Source organism: Oncorhynchus gorbuscha, linkage group LG01 (assembly GCF_021184085.1).
Source record: "Oncorhynchus gorbuscha isolate QuinsamMale2020 ecotype Even-year linkage group LG01, OgorEven_v1.0, whole genome shotgun sequence".
Classification (NCBI taxonomy): domain Eukaryota; kingdom Metazoa; phylum Chordata; class Actinopteri; order Salmoniformes; family Salmonidae; genus Oncorhynchus; species Oncorhynchus gorbuscha.
This window is the reverse complement of record NC_060173.1, coordinates 81389398-81406414: the sequence shown is the minus strand read 5'-3', so window position 1 is coordinate 81406414 and position 17017 is coordinate 81389398. Positions and strand designations below refer to the sequence as shown.

Here is a 17017-nt window from a genome sequence, read left to right as displayed (position 1 = left end):
ATATCGATACCACTTCAGGACTTTATTCAAAAATAGATTTTCCTTTTCATTATTAACAAAACGTTCTTCAAAAAGACCCACATAAATGTTCGCATAGCTCGGGGCGAATGTGGAGCCCATCGATGTTCCATTCGTTTGGAGGTAGTATTCATCATCAAACCTAAAATAGTTATGTCAAAACATAACCTTTAAACTAGGCTACCTGCTGCCCTATTTTAAAAAGTACACATTTTAAAGGAGGTTGGTGGCACCTTAATTGGGGAGGATGGGCTCATGGAAATGGCTGGAGCAGCATTAGTGAAATGGTATAAAATACAAAGACGGTTTCCATGTGTTTGATGCCATTCAATTTGCTCCCTTCCAGCCATTATTATGAGCCGTCCTCCCCTCAGCAACCTCCACTGATATGTTCCATCAATATACGGCACCCAAATCTAATATGTGGACATACAGCATCTGTAATTAAAGGTTAAGGCAAATCTGTATTCATCTTATTCATAGGAATTTATGTGCAGTTGTACAATACATACACTGAGTGGTACACCACCCAATCCACAAAAATAGTTAGCTTCTACAGTGAGTCACATGACCGTGGTTTGCTATATAAAGCAGGCAGACAGTTACTGTTCGAATGAACGCTAGAATGGAAAAACGAGTGACCTAAGCGACTGAGCGTGGTATGATCATTGGTGCCATCTCAGAAACAGCAGGCATCTTGAGCTTTTCATGCACGACAGTGTCTAGGTTTACCGAGAACGGTGCGACAAATAACATCCAGGTAGCGGCAGCTCATTGAGAGGTCGAAGAACAGAAAGAATCATGCAAGCTAACAGGCAAATAACAGCGCAGTACAGAACAGCATCTCGGAACGCACAACTCGTCAGTCCTTGTCACGGATGGGCTATTTCAGCAGACTGCCACACCGGGTTCTACTCTTATCAGCTAAAAACAAGAAGCATCTCCAATGGGTATGCTATCACCAACAATGGACAATTAGGAGTGTAAAAACATTGCCTGGTGCAACATATCCCAGCTCGTTGTGTTATGCTGATGGCAGAGTCAGGATTTGGCATAAGCAGCATGAGTCCATTACCCATCCTGTCTGGTGTCAACAGTACAAGCTGTTGGCGGTGGTGTGGGAAATGTTTTCCTGGCACACGTTAGGTCCCTTGATACCAATTGAGCAATGTTTCCATGCCCCAAATAATTCAGGCTGTCACTAATAAACTGGCCACTGATTGTGTATGGGTAGTCTCTTGACTTAAGCATTGCATGTGATGTACAATGATGACTTACAACATATTGATCCACTTTCGGATGAAACATGCAACGGAGACAAAAGTAAAACAATATGGATCAGAGTTTATTTTTCCCTTATCCAACTTAAAACATTTCTGGATCTTCATCCTATGCAAAAGCATATTTCACAGCTCAAAGTGCAGCATCAGCTTGTCCTCCAACACGTACGTCTAATACAGACTAATTTGCAAGAGAATTTCTAGATACACGGAAACAGCTGTATACCCCACAAACAAAATTAATGAACATTATTTTAGCCTTGATTAGATATAGTAGCCTACGTCATTTATTACTAGATGTCCGCTTCAAAGAACAGATTGACAGGAAAAGACAACAGAAAAGTTGACTGGTGATGTTTACTTGGGGGCAACTTCCTCCAACTTGGGCTCTGAAGAAGGAGAGAAAGGGTGTGAGATGAGAATTCTATGTAAAGCATTTTTTTAAAGATTCATGACCTTTATAAAACTACTAACCTGGGAACTTGAACTCTGGAAAAGCTGTGAGGTCACCACCGCCATACAGCCTCTGTAGTTTAGTCAGCTCTTCTGCCAAGTTCTTCTCATAAGCAGGGCCTGCATCTACCAAACCACCACTAGCCCTGAGAGAGAAAAATAGGCCTAAACGTCAGCTTGATGACAAAGGGTGTGATTGTAAGCAAAAGGGTGTGATTGTAAGCGCTAGCCACACAAAAAAAAACAACCTCTGTCACTTACGCGCTCTTTGAGGAATACTCGCGGATCGAATGCAGGAATAGCTTCTGGATGGGGTCCAGTTGAGCTGAGAGTCCAAGAAAAAAGACAATTATTTTCCATTCATTCACAGAAATTCCATCTATGACCATGCCCCTTTGGCTTAAACCATATGATTAAAAAAACAAATCCCATCTGTGACCTAAACCCTCATGCACAAAACAGCACCTGGGAGTGGTAGACAGTATAGCATCTACAGGGGTAAGAGAGGAAAGGATTGAGTGTGAAAGGTCAGGTAACAGGTTAAATAAGTTCCGTGTCATGCTAGGCATCACAGGTTCATAGCATCACTTGGCAGACACTGGATCTATATTTGAGATTGAGATGTCCAATTTAAATCCCTGCATAACCAATTCATGTACATTTAAAAAAAGGTAATAATTGACAACCTCTTCCCCTACTCATGTTTAATTCCACACACAGCAACCAAGGTGCAAACTCAAACTCACTGAGTGCATTGACCACAAAGTGGATGGAAAGTTGACATTTCCAAAGTAATCTCATACAAAACCAAACAAATACAGAAGTGAGGGGATCAATTACAGATAACTGATATCATGCACCTCCTGGGTAAAACAAGTGCGACAAGGGAAGAGTAGGAAATCAGACCCCATTTCACAATGTAATCCATCAGTAGCTGCCCAGAGGCAACAGACTGGCCAAAACCCTGGTTGGTTAGTATGACCATAACATTACTTTTGACAGTACACAGTAACTTTAGCATTAACCGTACAAATAATCTTTAACAAACACGCCAAACAGTAGTTTTAATTATTTAAAAAAACAAAATTAGGGGCATTGAGAATCACGTCTTTGAAACAATATTTGGTGAAGGGAATAGAGGACGAGGAAATGAGGAGTTGTGCAAATACATTAATTGGCAGGTAAATGACATCACAATGATCAAGTGAAAATAGAAAGGAGAGGCTGAGAAAAAAAGATGAGGGCAGTTCAGAATTAGTGAGTGCTGGAAAAACATGGCAAAATAAAGTGCAGAAAGACACTGAGCCAAGCAGATCAGTGCAGGCCATCACAGATGAACCCAGGAGAAAATGATGATGCATCCAGATGCATGCATCAAGGTGGTCAAAGCAGCATGGTTACAAGTTAATGCACACAATCCCAGAAGGACCACAAATACACAGAGGAGAATGGGGTTGTGTTGCTTGAGTCTACATGGCTGCAATGTGAAATGAAATGTGGTAGTTAAGGGATAAATAGCATGGAGTAAATAAGCCCACTAAAAGAGATAAGCCAATAAGCTGTCCAATGCAAGAACGAAAAGCGCTTTTGTGATTTTGGGTATCTTTACAAGTTATCCTTACAGTTATAATATATTAACATCAAATGGGAATACAAATATGACTGTTGGTAGACTGTAGGGTCCACAGAGAGGAGAGAAGGGTTTAGGGGGAGGGGGGGCGGTGTATACCCTCAGAAGCCTCAATCGGTACTGCATCAGACGGGGCCTCTGCAATCAGCTCCTCTCCTGCAGCCTCCGCCACTACAGGGGAGGTGTCTACCAGCTCCTCAGTGGCAGCGTCAATGGGGGCAGCTCCAGCTACAACCTCTGCAGTAGCTTCAGCCACAACCTCAGCAGTAGCTTCAGCCACAACCTCAGCAGTAGCTTCAGCCACAAGCTCAGCTACAACAGGGGCTTCGGCTGCAGCTTCAGCAGGGGCAGCTTCAGCCACATCTTCTGCAGCAGCTTCAACTGGGTCAGCTTCTACTGGAGCCTCTGCTACGGTTTCAACATGGGCTTCAGCTGCAGCTTCAACGGGGGCAGCTTCAGCCAAATCTTCTGCAGCAGCTTCAACTGGGTCAGCTTCTACTGGAACCTCTGCTACGGCTTCAACATGAGCTTCAGCCGCAGCTTCAACAGGGGCAGCTTCTGCAGGGGCAACCTCTACTGGGGCTTCAGCTGCTGGTGCAACGGCTTCAGCGGGTGCAATGGCTTCGACAGCGGGTGCGTCTTCAGTGGCAGTTTCAACAGCGGGTGTGGCAGCGTCGGCTGCAGCAGGAGCAGCAGCTTCAAAGGCAGGGGTGGCTTCAACTGCAACGGCTTCAGCTGCAACAACGGGGGCAGCTTCAGCTGCAATGGCTTCAACTGCAATGGCTTCAACAGCGGGGGCAGCTTCAGCAGCAACAACGGGAGTGGCTTCGGCTGCAATGGCTTCGGCTGCAATGGCTTCGGCTGCAATGGCTTCAACTGCAATGGTTTCAACTGCAATGGCTTCAACTGCAATGGCTTCAACAATGGGGGCAGCTTCAGCTGTCAGAGCAGCGGCTGGAGTCGGTGCAGCGGCTTCAGCAACTGCTTCACCTGAGAGGGCAACGGTTTCTACAACTGGTGTGGCTTCAACTGCAGCGGGAGCTGCTACAGCTTCAGTGGCGGCGACAATTGGCTCTGCGGCAACTGCTTCAAAAGGTTTGAGGGTGGCAGCAAGTTCTGCTGCGGCAGCAGCTGCTGGTGTCACGTCTTTCCTGGGAAATTCCACATATGTTCTGTGTGGGACAAGCTTCTCTATATCGAAGTATGTTTTGCCCTGGGACTTTTCTAGGACGGAGGAGGGGTGAAAACAAATGATTTATTTACTTCTATTCATAATCTATGTAGTCTAAAAGGCTTGGACACCAACTTTTCCATAAAAATGTGGACGAAACTTACCCAGCACAACATGGCTACCCCCAGAGTATTCAAGAATGTCCCTTTACAAGACACATATGGTGACTAGACAAGTGCCAAATTTCAAGAAAGGGTACAAAAAGTGTTGTTGTAATATTAAAATGGACTGCTGGTGGCACATAAATTGGAGGACAGCTCAGTAATGTCTGGAATGAGCACACTTAACGGTATAAAAACACAGTTTGATACTAATCCATTCCAGACATTATTATGAACTGTCCACCTCCCACCAGCCTCCTGTGGGAGGGACATATTACAAAACCCAAATGTGAATCAAAGTATAGTTTCATAATTGAAGTGCTTATGTGCCACTAAACAAAAATTGGCCACTAGATAAAACTAACTTTTATTAACAATTCAACTTAAGGATACAGGTATTTGAAAAATAACAGATTTATAGGCCTATTACTGAAAGTTGAGAAATGTGGACACCTGGGGAAGGAAGACTTTAAATTCAAAATGTTCATCACAATTTTTTTTTTAATGGTTGAACTAGCCAAGATAATTGCTCAAATTGTGGTACAAGTAGCCCGCAGAAAACAAATCTCTAGAAGATTCAGAATTGTAGATTTTTCAGCCTTTAGGCTCCAGGGACCCAAGAACGCTTGAGCGTCACTTTCCCTTCAGCATGTAGACCTAGATGACTTCAGTTAGATTATCATCTTCAGTTCTTCTCCAAACATCGTCTTGACTTCTGTCAATGTCTTTGGCACCTACTGTACACAGCAGCGTCTTCAGCATCTGAAAATTATTTAAAATGTAATCTGGGGGGGGCAAAACTTTCTTCTATGCAACTTCATAATGACAGTGCTGGTCAATCTTCAGTAAAGGCAGGATTATGGAGTGTTGTTAATTAGTTATGGAAATGTTCCTCATATTTAAAAGTCTCACGACAAGTAGAAATCTTCTGGGACAAATGGAGTGGTCATGTCACAAGTGGGGTGTTTAATCAGCCAGATTGGGGTGTTTATTCAGTCTTGCCATCACTGGGTCTTCATCCTCTTCTTCCTGGAGCAAGAGATTAATGCCGAACTGGGCCCTTTTATTACAGCTAAATTAAATCTCTAGATGGTTCACAGCCTAGTCTCTCACTTTGTCATGGTGTGCCAAGTATTTGATGCCTTTGTAAAATATCCAACAAAATGATGCTAAAAGGGTCAGTTTATGGAGTTAGTCAGTCTATTTGCCTAATTATACTTGTACCACAATTTGAGCACTCTCACTATGCTCAAGAATTGACATCTGCTCTAGTGATGGGAATTTGGGCTCTTTTTACTGACTCTGATCTTTCTCTCGTCCAGTCAAAATAACAAATATTTAGACTCATTTCATTCATTCGAGTCCGTTAATGCCAAGAGCATGCAGGACAACAATGCTCTAAACTTGAGTCATGATTCTACAAGCTTCTCATTCAAATGTTGCTCACCATAGGGGGCTTATTGGAGCGGTCAATTGTGACAGACTTGTAAAAGTGTGCTTAAAAACAAAGTATCCTAAAACGTTTTATTTTTTAAACTCGGAGCATGGCGACATATTTCAGCAAATAAACACCCGTTTCAAATAAACTTAGGGTCTAAATGAATTGTTTATGGGATTACCATGGACAAAGCCTCTGATTATTGCCACAGTCATGTGCATTAAAAAAATAAAACACCTAACTCAAGCTAGGAGTGATGAAATCCGCAAAAGCAAAATTCTGTCAAGGCAACAGCCAGGCATTTTGGAATAGATCCAAAACAGAGATGCATGAAGTCGAACTTCAACGTTTAGGGGTTGGGCCGAAGCAAGCTATCTGCTTTAGCTTTCGAGATGATCGATCTCTGTTGAGGGGGGAGCTAGTTTTTGCATATCGTGTCTATTTATTCTGAACATATTTCCATTTTTGTTGGTAATGTCAATTCTTGCACATTTTTGCAAAAAAATTGCTTTTTTGTTAGAGAAAAACTTAACCGTAAAACCAATCAAAACTCCTCCAACCACGTTATTCGTACCTAAGGAAGTAGAAAGCTGGTGATAGCTCGAGAGAGACCTCTGTCCGACAAACTGCCATTATGTAGTCTTATATTTTCAATCTTCGAACTATTTAGTTATAGAAATGCGATACCATCAATGCAATATATAAAATGACTCCCAACATAGAACGCAGCAACCTTAGTAATGTATTTTTGTTACTATTCTACCATGTAGAAAATGAAGACATCAAAACTATGAAATAACACATGGAATCATGTAGTAACCAAAAAAGAAATATTATAAAATACATTTTGATTTGTTTAGTAGCCACCCGTTTCCTTGATGACAGCTTTGCACAATCTTGGCATTCTCTCAACCAGCCATGTTATAAGTTAATTTGTGGAATTTCTTTCCTTAATGCATTTGAGCCAATCAGTTGTGTTGTGACATGGTATGGGGTGGTATACAAAAGACGTACAAAAAACAACAACAAAAAACACTTCCTTGGTTACTGCATGATTCCATATGGTACTTCATAGTTATGAAGCATTTTGCAGCGATAGGCCATCCCATCTGGTTTGCGCTTAGTGGGAAAATAATTTATTTTTCAACAGGACAATGATGCAAAACACACCTCCAGGCTGTGTAAGGGCTATTTGACCGAGAAGGAGAATGATTGAGTGCTGCATCAGATGACCTGGCCTCCACAATCACCCGACCTCAACCCAATTGACATGGTTTGGGATGAGTTGGACCGCAGAGTGAAGGAAAAGCAGTCAACAAGTGCTCAGCATATGTGGGAACTCCTTCAAGACTGTTGGAAAAGCATTCCAGGCGAAGCTGGTTGAGAGAATGCCAAGAGTGTGCAAAGCTGTCAAGGCTGGTCAAGGGTGGCTACTTTAAAGAAAATATATTATTAAAATATATCTAAAATATATTTTTGATTTGTTTAACACTTTTTTGGTTACTACATCATTCCATGTGTTATTACAGAGTTTTGATCTATTCACTATTATTCTACAATGTAAAAATAAAATAAAAACCCTTGATTGAGTAGGTGTGTCCAAACTTGAACTGGTACTGTATATACAGCGCCTTCGAAAAGTAGTCAGACCCTTTGACTTTTTCCACTTTGGTACGTTACAGCCTTATTCTAAAATGTATTAAATAGTCCCCCGGGCTGCCAGCTCTAGGAAGAGTCTTGGTGATTCCAAACTTCTTCCATTTAAGAATGATGGAGGCCACTGTGTTCTTGGGGGCCTTCAATGCTGCATACAGTTTTTGGTACCCTTACCCCAGATCCTCGACACAATCCTGTCTCGGAGCTCTATGGACAATTCTGTCGACCTCATGGCCTGCTTTTTGCTCTTACATGCCTTTCCAAATCATGTCCAATCAATTGAATCTACCACAGGTGGACTCCAATCAAGTTGTAGAAACATCTCAAGGATGATCAATGGAAACTGGATGCACCTGAGCTCAATTTTGAGTCTCATAGCGAAGGGTCTGAATACTTATGTAAATAAGGTATCTATTTAAAAAATATATAAATTTGCAAAAAAAAAATCTAAAAACCTGTTTTCTCTCTCATTATGGGGTATTGTGTGTAGATTACTGATTTTATTTGATCCATTTTAGAATAAGGCTGTAAAGTAACAACATGTGGAAAAAGTCAAGGGGTCTTAATACGTTCCCTAGGCACTGCATCTACCTCCCATCCCAGCACATGGGCTGTTAGTCTACACTTGCTGTTTACTAAGCATTTAACAAATACAATTTGATTTGACTCTAGCGCCGCAGGAGCATATACCAACCCTACTGTCAGCAGGTCAAACAAACTACTTAAATGAACGAGTCACTCAAATCTTATTGGTCACATACACATGGTTAGCAGATGTTTTTGCGAGTGTCGCGAAATCCTTAAATGCACAACTAATCATGACTCGGGTACGTAAAAAGCGTTGTTCAAAAAGAACCAATCGTTCGTGAACTCCACATCACTAATCTGCTCAAGTATCATACACTACAAATAATTGTACTTACTCTCTGAACTGCTCTTCTTGGGCTTCTTGGGACCACCAGCATTCGTGCATAAGGCAACAGCTGCAGGAGCTCTCCTCAAAGAGCCCCAGCTCTCCGCATGCACGCACTGATCAAAGTACACACGAATTAGTGATAATTCACATGACTGCAACAAACTAATAATTGTCAGACAAAACTTGAGATTTACAGTTAGTTAACGTTCAATGTTGAGTTGGTTGGCTATTACATTTAAGCGCAGAGATGTTAGCTATAGCAGAAGACTAGCTACTCCTACTACATGGCGAATAGGCCCCACCGCCCAGCCATCTAGCTGGCTAACATCAACGTTTACGTATAGAAAGTTAGCGAGCGGTCACAATCTTAAATAAATAGCTGATATAGCTATATACTTTGACAACTTGTTTACTCACTCAATATTTTCTCATATTCTAAATTAACCACGTGTGCACTTGATATGAAAAGTATACCGCTAACGTTAGCTGGATAGCTAAGTTATCTAACGTTTGCTAGCGCTTTCCATGTTTCTAAAATCCAATCAAGCACACAACTCGTGTTTTTCTCAGCACAAATGGAAAAACAAAGCAGCAGGTTATTATAGGTGTCTTTTCGAAAACAATGGTGCGTTAAAACCTTAAGGAATACTGTGGTTATGTGCATGACATTTCATTACCTTGAGAGAGCCAAGTCGCCCTATCCTCAGCAAGGAAGCCGCCATCTTTGCGCTTTAAAATCCTTCCTATGGAAACACTGCTTGATCTTCGGCCCACAGTCTGCCTGTGTGTGTATTAATAACAAAACAAATAAAAATATATTCCATCATTTTTTTAATCATCACTTTATAACAGAATGCATGTGATCATTGTTAGGTAAGTGAGTTAATTTTGCGACACAACAATTAACAAATATGAAACGTGTTCATTGAAGCAGTAATAACAATAGTTATTACACGTCTGCAATATAGAACGATTACATGATTGATCATTTATGCGATTGCCAGTTTGTATTTTAATTATTCTTTACGAATGTGAGATCAGGGTCAATATGCCGTTGCCATAAGTTCAGTGAACGTTTTACCAACTTTAGTAAAGTTCAATGGCTTCTTTAGTCAGGAAACATCCACAAACTAAGGTTCGACCAATGGTGGATATTTGCTATATTTCTATAGCCTAGCTATGAAGTTAGAATGAAAATAGGATATCTACCAATAGGTCTGGAAGGGCAAATCTTGAAGCTCCTCTGCCTGGTGGTCACAGCATCAAGCGGCTTACGTAACAGAAGCTCAAACAGTGACAGTACACGCCCCCTCCTCAAGTCTGCGACACATCAGTGCAATGAAAGTGCTTGTGGCAAAGATAACAGCAAATATGTTTTTAACTAACCCATTGTTCTATCAGTGCAACAGTGTGCAAGAGTTTTTATATAACCTTCAACATAATATCAACATTTATAATGCACAGTTGATGGAAGCTATCAAGTTTGTTTTCCACACTTCCTTTTGTTTTCATACTGCTTCTGTATTCAGGTCCAGCTGCATAACACATGAAACAGTTTTTCAATTAATCTTGACATGAGTTATGTAAATCTCTATTCAGGCAATAGTTTTCTCCCTTGTTAAAGTCACCTTACTTATTTTAAAGCAGCAAAGCTTAGTTCATAATTCAAAGGAGTGTACATTTTGTTCTTTGATGACGTAAATGACGTGCGACAAATCCTTTCGCACATCTGTCACAGAGTTTCTAAATTCAGAGGTGCAACATCACACAATTTCCGGAAACGCTTGTGAAGCAGACCAGGTCGGGATTTTATTAGTAAATGAGAGAAGTTAACATTTCTTCCATGGTTAATTTGATCGAAATCTAAAGGTACAAACTAGATTCGACCGTTAGACCCGATTATGTGTTTCTGTGCATGAGTTTATTAGCTCGCCAACGTCGCCATGGCATCGCCCACAAGCGTAATCGAGGATTTTTATTGGAGAAGCAGTTTCTAATTATCTTCATACTGTACTGTCTTTGCTTTTGTGCTGGTCCGTGCTATCACGAATCCTTGGGACGTCCCTACCATATAAATATTCATGAATTAGAACGGGCTTGGAAGCTCTAACCCTGGCAATTGAATTTCCTGATTTGTTGTTCTATTATGACTAAGTACGTTTGTTTTCAGAATTCAACAAATAAGAAGTAGGCCTGTATTTTATTTCAATATTCTACTAATCCACAAGGATTTATAAAACCATATTTTTAATACTTTTAATATTTCCATCAATAATTAGTCAATTATTGCACCTGATTTTGACCCTGAAAATATGACTTATATTTTATCTTAAAGCTTTTCAGCAATTAACTAAATGTGTGCAGTAAGAATGAGAATGATGGAAGCCACTATGTTCTTGGGGACTTTCAATGATGCAGAAATATTTTGGTACCCATCCCCAGATCTGTGCCTCAACACAATCCTGTCTCTGCGATCTACAGACAATTACTTTGAATTCATGGCTCGGTTTTAGCTCTGAATGTCACTGTCAACTGTGGGACCTTTTATAGACAAGTGTGTGCCTTTCCAAATCATGTCCAATCAATTGAATTTACCACAGGTGGACTCCAATCCAGTTGAAGAAACATCTCAAGGATGATCAATTGAAACAGGATGCACCTGAGCTCAATTTCGAGTCTCATAGCAAAAGGTTTGAATACTTCAGTAAATTATGTAATTCTGTTTTTTATTTGTAATAAATTTGCAATCATTTCGAATAACCTATTCACTTTGTCATTACAAGATATTTTGTGTAAATTGATTCGGGAAAAATATTTAATACATTTTAGAATAAGGCTGTAAAGTAACAAAATGTGGAAAAAGGGAAGTAGTCTGAATAGTTTCCGAATGCACCGTATCTACTGTAGGATCAGATGATGGAAGAGAGCAAGGTACACCCTTTGTTTTTATTGATGGTCTAACTCCTCCCTTAACAGAGCCGAAAATGAGGCAATATGCTTATTTCTAGCACTTAAATGGTTTAGGGACTGTGTAAAAGTCCAATATCTGTGATGACATGTCAGCAGAAATATATATGTTTTTGCATTACCATTCATGAGGGTTAGCCCTATATGAAGATTACACACTGTATAGGGCTTCCAGTTTTTAGTTACTAAAGGTGCAATATTTGACTCATTTCAAACAAAATTTTATTTGTCATATGCGCCGAATACAACAGCTGACCTTACCATAAAATATTTACTTACAAGCCCTTAACCAACAATGCAGGTCAATAAATAGTTATGAAAATATTTTCCAAATAAAATAAAAATGAAAAGTAACACAATAAAATAACAATAACAAGATAATAAGTCAATGTGTGGGGGTACAGGTTAGTCGAGGTAATTTGTACATGCTAGCATAGATAAAAACAAAGTAGCAGTGTAAAAACAAAGGGTGGTGGGGGGGTCAAATGGCCACCTGGATTAACTGATCAGCAGTCTTATGGCTGCGGGGTAGAAGCTGTTAAGAAGCCTTTTAGATGTGTCGTCCGGTAGCAGAGAGAACAGTCTATGACGCGGGTGACTGGAGTCTTTGATCATTTTTTGGGCCTTCCTCTGACACTGCCTAGTATATAGGTCCTGGATGGCAGGACGCTTGGCCCCAGTGATGTACTGGGCCATATGCACTACCCTCTGTAGCACCTTACGGTCAGATGCCAAGCAGTTGCCATACCATGCGGTGACGCAACCGGTTAGGATGCTCTCGATGGTGCAGCTGTAGAACTTTTTGAGGATCTGGGGACTCATGCCAAATATTGTCAGTGTCCTGAGAGGGAAAAGGTGTTGTTGTGCCCTCTTCACGATTGTCTTGGTGTGTTTGGGCCATGATGGTTTGTTGGTGATATGGACACCAAGGAACTTGAAGCTCTCACACTGCCAGGTCTCTGACATCCTCCCTATGGGCTGTCTCATCGTTGTTGGTGATCAGACCTACCACTGTTGTGTCCTCAGCAAACTTAATGATGGTGTTGGAGTCATGCTTGGCCACGCAGTCATGGGTGAACAGGGAGTACAGGAGGGGACTAAGCACGCACCGCTGAGGGGCCCCTGTGTTGAGGATCAGCATGGCAGATGTGTTGTTACCTATCCCTACAAACTGGGGGCGGCCCATCAGAAATTCCAGGATCCAGTTGCAGAGGGAGGTGTTTAGTCCCAGGGTCCTTAGCTTAGTGATGAGCTTTGTGGGCACTATGCTGTTGAACGCAAAGCTGTACTCAATGAACAGCATTCTTACATAGGTGTTCCTTTTGTCCAGGTAGCAAAGGGCAGTGTGGAGTATGTAATCTGTGGATCTGTTGGGGTGGTATGCGAATTGGAGTGGGTCTAGTGTTTCGGGGTGATGGTGTTGATGTGAGCCAAGACCAGACTTTCAAAGCACTTCATGGCTACCGATGTGAGTGCTACAGGGTTGTGGTCATTTAGGCAGGTTACATTTACTTTCTTGGGCACAGGGATTATGGTGGTCTGCTTGAAACATGTATGTATTACAGATTCTGGGAAGGGTTTAAAATGTCAGTGAAGACACTTGCCAGTTGGTACACGTATGCTCTGAGTACTCATCCTGGTAATCCGTCTGAACTCGCGGCCTTGTGAATGTTGACCTGTTTAAAGGTCTTGCTCACATCGGCTAAGAAGAGCGTGATCACACAGTCGTCCGGAACAGCTCGTGCTCTCATGCATGCTTCAGTGTTGCTTCCCTTGAAGATAGCATAAAGGGCATTTAGGCCGTCTGGTAGGCTCGCGTCACTGGGCAGCTCGCGGCTGGGTTTGCAAGCCCTGACACATCCGACGTGCGTCAGAGCCGGTGTAGTAGGATTCAATCTTAGTCCTGTTTTGATGCTTTGGCCGTTTGATGGTTCGTCTATGGGCATAGCGGGATTTCTTATAAGTGTCTGGATTAGTGTCCCGCTCCTTGAAAGCGGCAGCTCTAACCTTTAGCTCGGTGCGGATGTTGCCTGTAATCCATGACTTCTGGTTTTGATATGTACGTACGGTCACTGTGTGGGATGACGTCCTCAATGCACTTATTGATGAAGCCATTGACTGAGGTGGTATATTCCTCAATGCCATTGGATGAATCCCGGAACATATTCCAGTCTATGCTAGCAAAACAGACTTGTAGCATAGCATCTGTGTCATCTGACAACTTCTCTATTGAGCGAGTCACTGGTACTTCCTGCTTTAGTTTTTGCTTGTAAGCAGGAATCAGCAGGATAGAATTATGGTCAGATTTTCCAAATGGAGGGAGAGCTTTGGACAGGTCTCTTGTGTGTGGAGTAAAGGTGGTCTAGAGTTGAGTGTGGCCAGCCAACTGTATATTATCTGTGTCGTAGTTGAGCCATGACTCTGTGAAACATAAGATATTACAGTTTTTAATGTCCCGTTGGTAGGATAGTCTCGAATGGAGCTCATCGTTTATTCTCCGGTGATTGCACGTTGGCCAATAGAACAGATGGTACAGGCGGATTACCCACTCGCCAACAAATTCTCACAAGGTACCCCGATCTCCGCCCACTGTACCTCCGTCTTTTCTTCACGTGAATAACAAGGATTTGAGCCTAGTCTTGGAGAAACAGTATAAACCTTGTGTGGGACACATTAAATAAAAAAAAATTGTCCAGTTTGAGGTGAGTAATCGCTGTTATGATATCCAGAATCTATTTTCGGTCATAAGAGACGGTAGCAGCAACATTATTTACAAAATAAGTTATTAACAATGCGGAAAAAAACACACAAAATAGCACTTGGTTAGGTGCCCGTAAAACGGCAGACATCCCCTCCGGCGCCATTCTAATGTTAAAGGTGTAATAAGGATACTTGCAACCGAGGACAGATTATTTGTATGCGCTACGAGCTTCAGCACTCAGCGGTCCTGTTCTGGGAGCTTGTGTGGCCTACCAGTTCACGGCTGAGCTGTTGTTGCTCCTAGAGGTTTCCACTTCCCAATAACAGCACTTACAGTTGACCGGGGCAGAAATCTGACGCACTGGCTTGTTGAAAAGGTGGCATCCAATAACAGTGCCAAGTTAAAAGTCATTGCACTCTTCAGTATGGGCCATTCTACGGCCAATGTTTGTCTGTGGAGATTGCATTGGAAGTGTGCTCAATTTTATACACATGTCAGCAAGGGGGGTGGATGAAATAGCCGGATCCACTCATTTGAAAGGGTGTTTACATACTTTGTATATATATGTCCATACCTTTGGCAAATTTGCAAACATATTGCAAGTTCCACCAACAATTTTGCTATTGGAACACCACTGTCATAAAAAGCTTCTCTAATTACTTACTTACTTTAACTACTTTGGTTGAATTTACAAGTGATGGATCTGTATTGACCACAGTTTGTTTCTAAAGGGTTAGAACACCATCTGGTATTGCTTTACACATCATTTAATTTCTCTTTGGTGAGACAGGGAGCTCAAACATTGAGCAGCTGGCCCACAAGTAAAATGTCCTTCCTAAACCAATGTTCTGAAAACAGTGACTTGTTTTAATATTTTATGACAAGATTATTCCATATAATATACATATGAGGGGAAAATTTGTTTGTATAGAAGGGACAAACAATTAAGCATTTGTTTGTGGAAATCAGCCAGTTTAACAGGACGTTTTTCAAAGACAAAAGGAAACTAGTATTGTAAATCAAAAGCTGGTTGGGTCCTTAAAGTAATGCTGTATCCAACAGACCCTTTTTCAATACACGATACACTGACGTCAGGCTCTCGCTGGACAATACGGACTTTCAGCTCCCTCCAAAGATGTTCTATTGGGTTCAGGTCTGGAGACTGGCTAGGCCACTCCGGGACCTTGAGATGCTTCTTACGGAGCCACTCCTTAGTTGCCCTGGCTGTGTGTTTCGGTTCGTTGTCATGCTGGAAGACCCAGCCACAACCCATCTTCAATGCTCTTACTGAGGGAAGGAGGTTGTTGGCCAAGATCTCGGTATACATGGCCCCATTCATCCTCCCCTCAATACGGTGCAATCATCCTGTCCCCTTTGCAGAAAAGCATCCCCAAAGAATGATGTTTCCACCGCCATGCTTCACGGTTGGGATGGTGTTCTTGGGGTTGTACTCATCCTTCTTCTTCCTCCAAACACGGTGAGTGGAGTTTAGACCAAAAAGCTCTATTTTTGTCTCATCAGACCACATGACCTTTTCCCATTCCTCCTCTGGATCATCCAGATGGTCATTGGCAAACTTCAGACGGGCCTGGACATGCGCTGGCTTGATCAGGGGGACCTTGCGTGCATTGCAGGATTTTAATCCATGACGGCGTAGTGTGTTACTAATGGTTTTCTTTGAGACTGTGGTCCCAACTCTCTTCAGGTCACTAATCAGGTCCTGCCGTGTAGTTCTAGGCTGATCCCTCACCTTCCTCATGATCATTGATGCCCCACGAGGTGAGATCATGCATGGTGCCTCAGACCGAGGGTGATTGACCTTCATCTTGAACTTCTTCCATTTTCTAATAATTGCGCCAACAGTTGTTGCCTTCTCACCAAGCTGCTTGCCTATTGTCCTGTAGCACATCCCAGCCTTGTGCAGGTCTACAATTTTAACCCTGATGTCCTTACACAGCTCTCTGGCCTTGGCCATTGTGGAGAGCTTGGAGTCTGTTTGATTGAGTGTTTGGACAGGTGTCATTTTACAGGTAACGAGTTCAAACAGGTACAGTTAATACAGGTAATGAGTGGAGAACAGGAGGGCTTCTTAAAGAAAAACTAACAGGTCTGTGAGAAACGGAATTCTTACTGGTTAGTAGGTGATCAAATACTTAAGTCATGCAATAAAATGCTAATTAATTACTTAAAAATCATACAATGTGATTTTCTGGATTTTTGTTTTAGATTCCGTCTCTCACAAAAATTACAGACCTCTACATTGCTTTGTAAGTGGGAAAACCTGCAAAATCGGCAGTGTGTCAAATACTTGTTCTCCCCACTGTAGATGACACTTGCTTTGTGTGAGTGGAACTGGGATTCAATGTTTGCCATGTGTTTTCCAGAGTTCCCTCAGTGCAGCTGTAAGGGGCAGAGGAGCGGTTGGTGCCATTCAGCAGCTGGAAGGTACAGGTGTAGATCAAACACGACTTAAAAAACACAAGATTATACAGTATTGGCTTAGTAAACACACACAAACACCAAGATTTGGTTTGTATCTCTTATACTGTCACTGTGTTGTTTGTACTGTTCACGGAGCCCCGGTGTTGTTGTTGTTTGTTCCCTGCAGTGCAACAGTGAGCCCGCA

General features: G+C 41.9%; 1 protein-coding gene across 1 annotated transcript; it reads right to left on the bottom strand.

Moving 5' to 3' along the window:
* Positions 1 to 1342: 1342 nt before the first annotated feature.
* On the bottom strand, positions 1343 to 10080 carry LOC124043475 (skin secretory protein xP2-like). Its single transcript, XM_046362110.1, has 7 exons — positions 9933 to 10080; positions 9401 to 9504; positions 8731 to 8836; positions 3481 to 4605; positions 2013 to 2076; positions 1773 to 1897; positions 1343 to 1687 (listed from the first exon to the last, which is right to left on the bottom strand). The coding sequence occupies exons 2-7, from the start codon at positions 9443 to 9445 to the stop codon at positions 1656 to 1658; spliced, it is 1497 nt and encodes a 498-aa protein (XP_046218066.1). The 5' UTR covers positions 9446 to 9504; positions 9933 to 10080; the 3' UTR covers positions 1343 to 1655.
* Between the last annotated feature and the right edge of the window lie 6937 nt (positions 10081 to 17017).

Coding starts and splice junctions, on each gene's coding strand:
- LOC124043475 (XM_046362110.1), bottom strand. CDS start 9,445: ATGGCGGCTTCCTTGCTGAGGATAGGGCGACTTGGCTCTCTCAAG. Junction 1,898..2,012: donor GAGTATTCCTCAAAGAGCGC/GTAAGTGACAGA, acceptor TTTCTCTCTCAG/GGCTAGTGGTGGTTTGGTAG. Junction 1,688..1,772: donor TCCAGAGTTCAAGTTCCCAG/GTTAGTAGTTTT, acceptor CTCCTTCTTCAG/AGCCCAAGTTGGAGGAAGTT.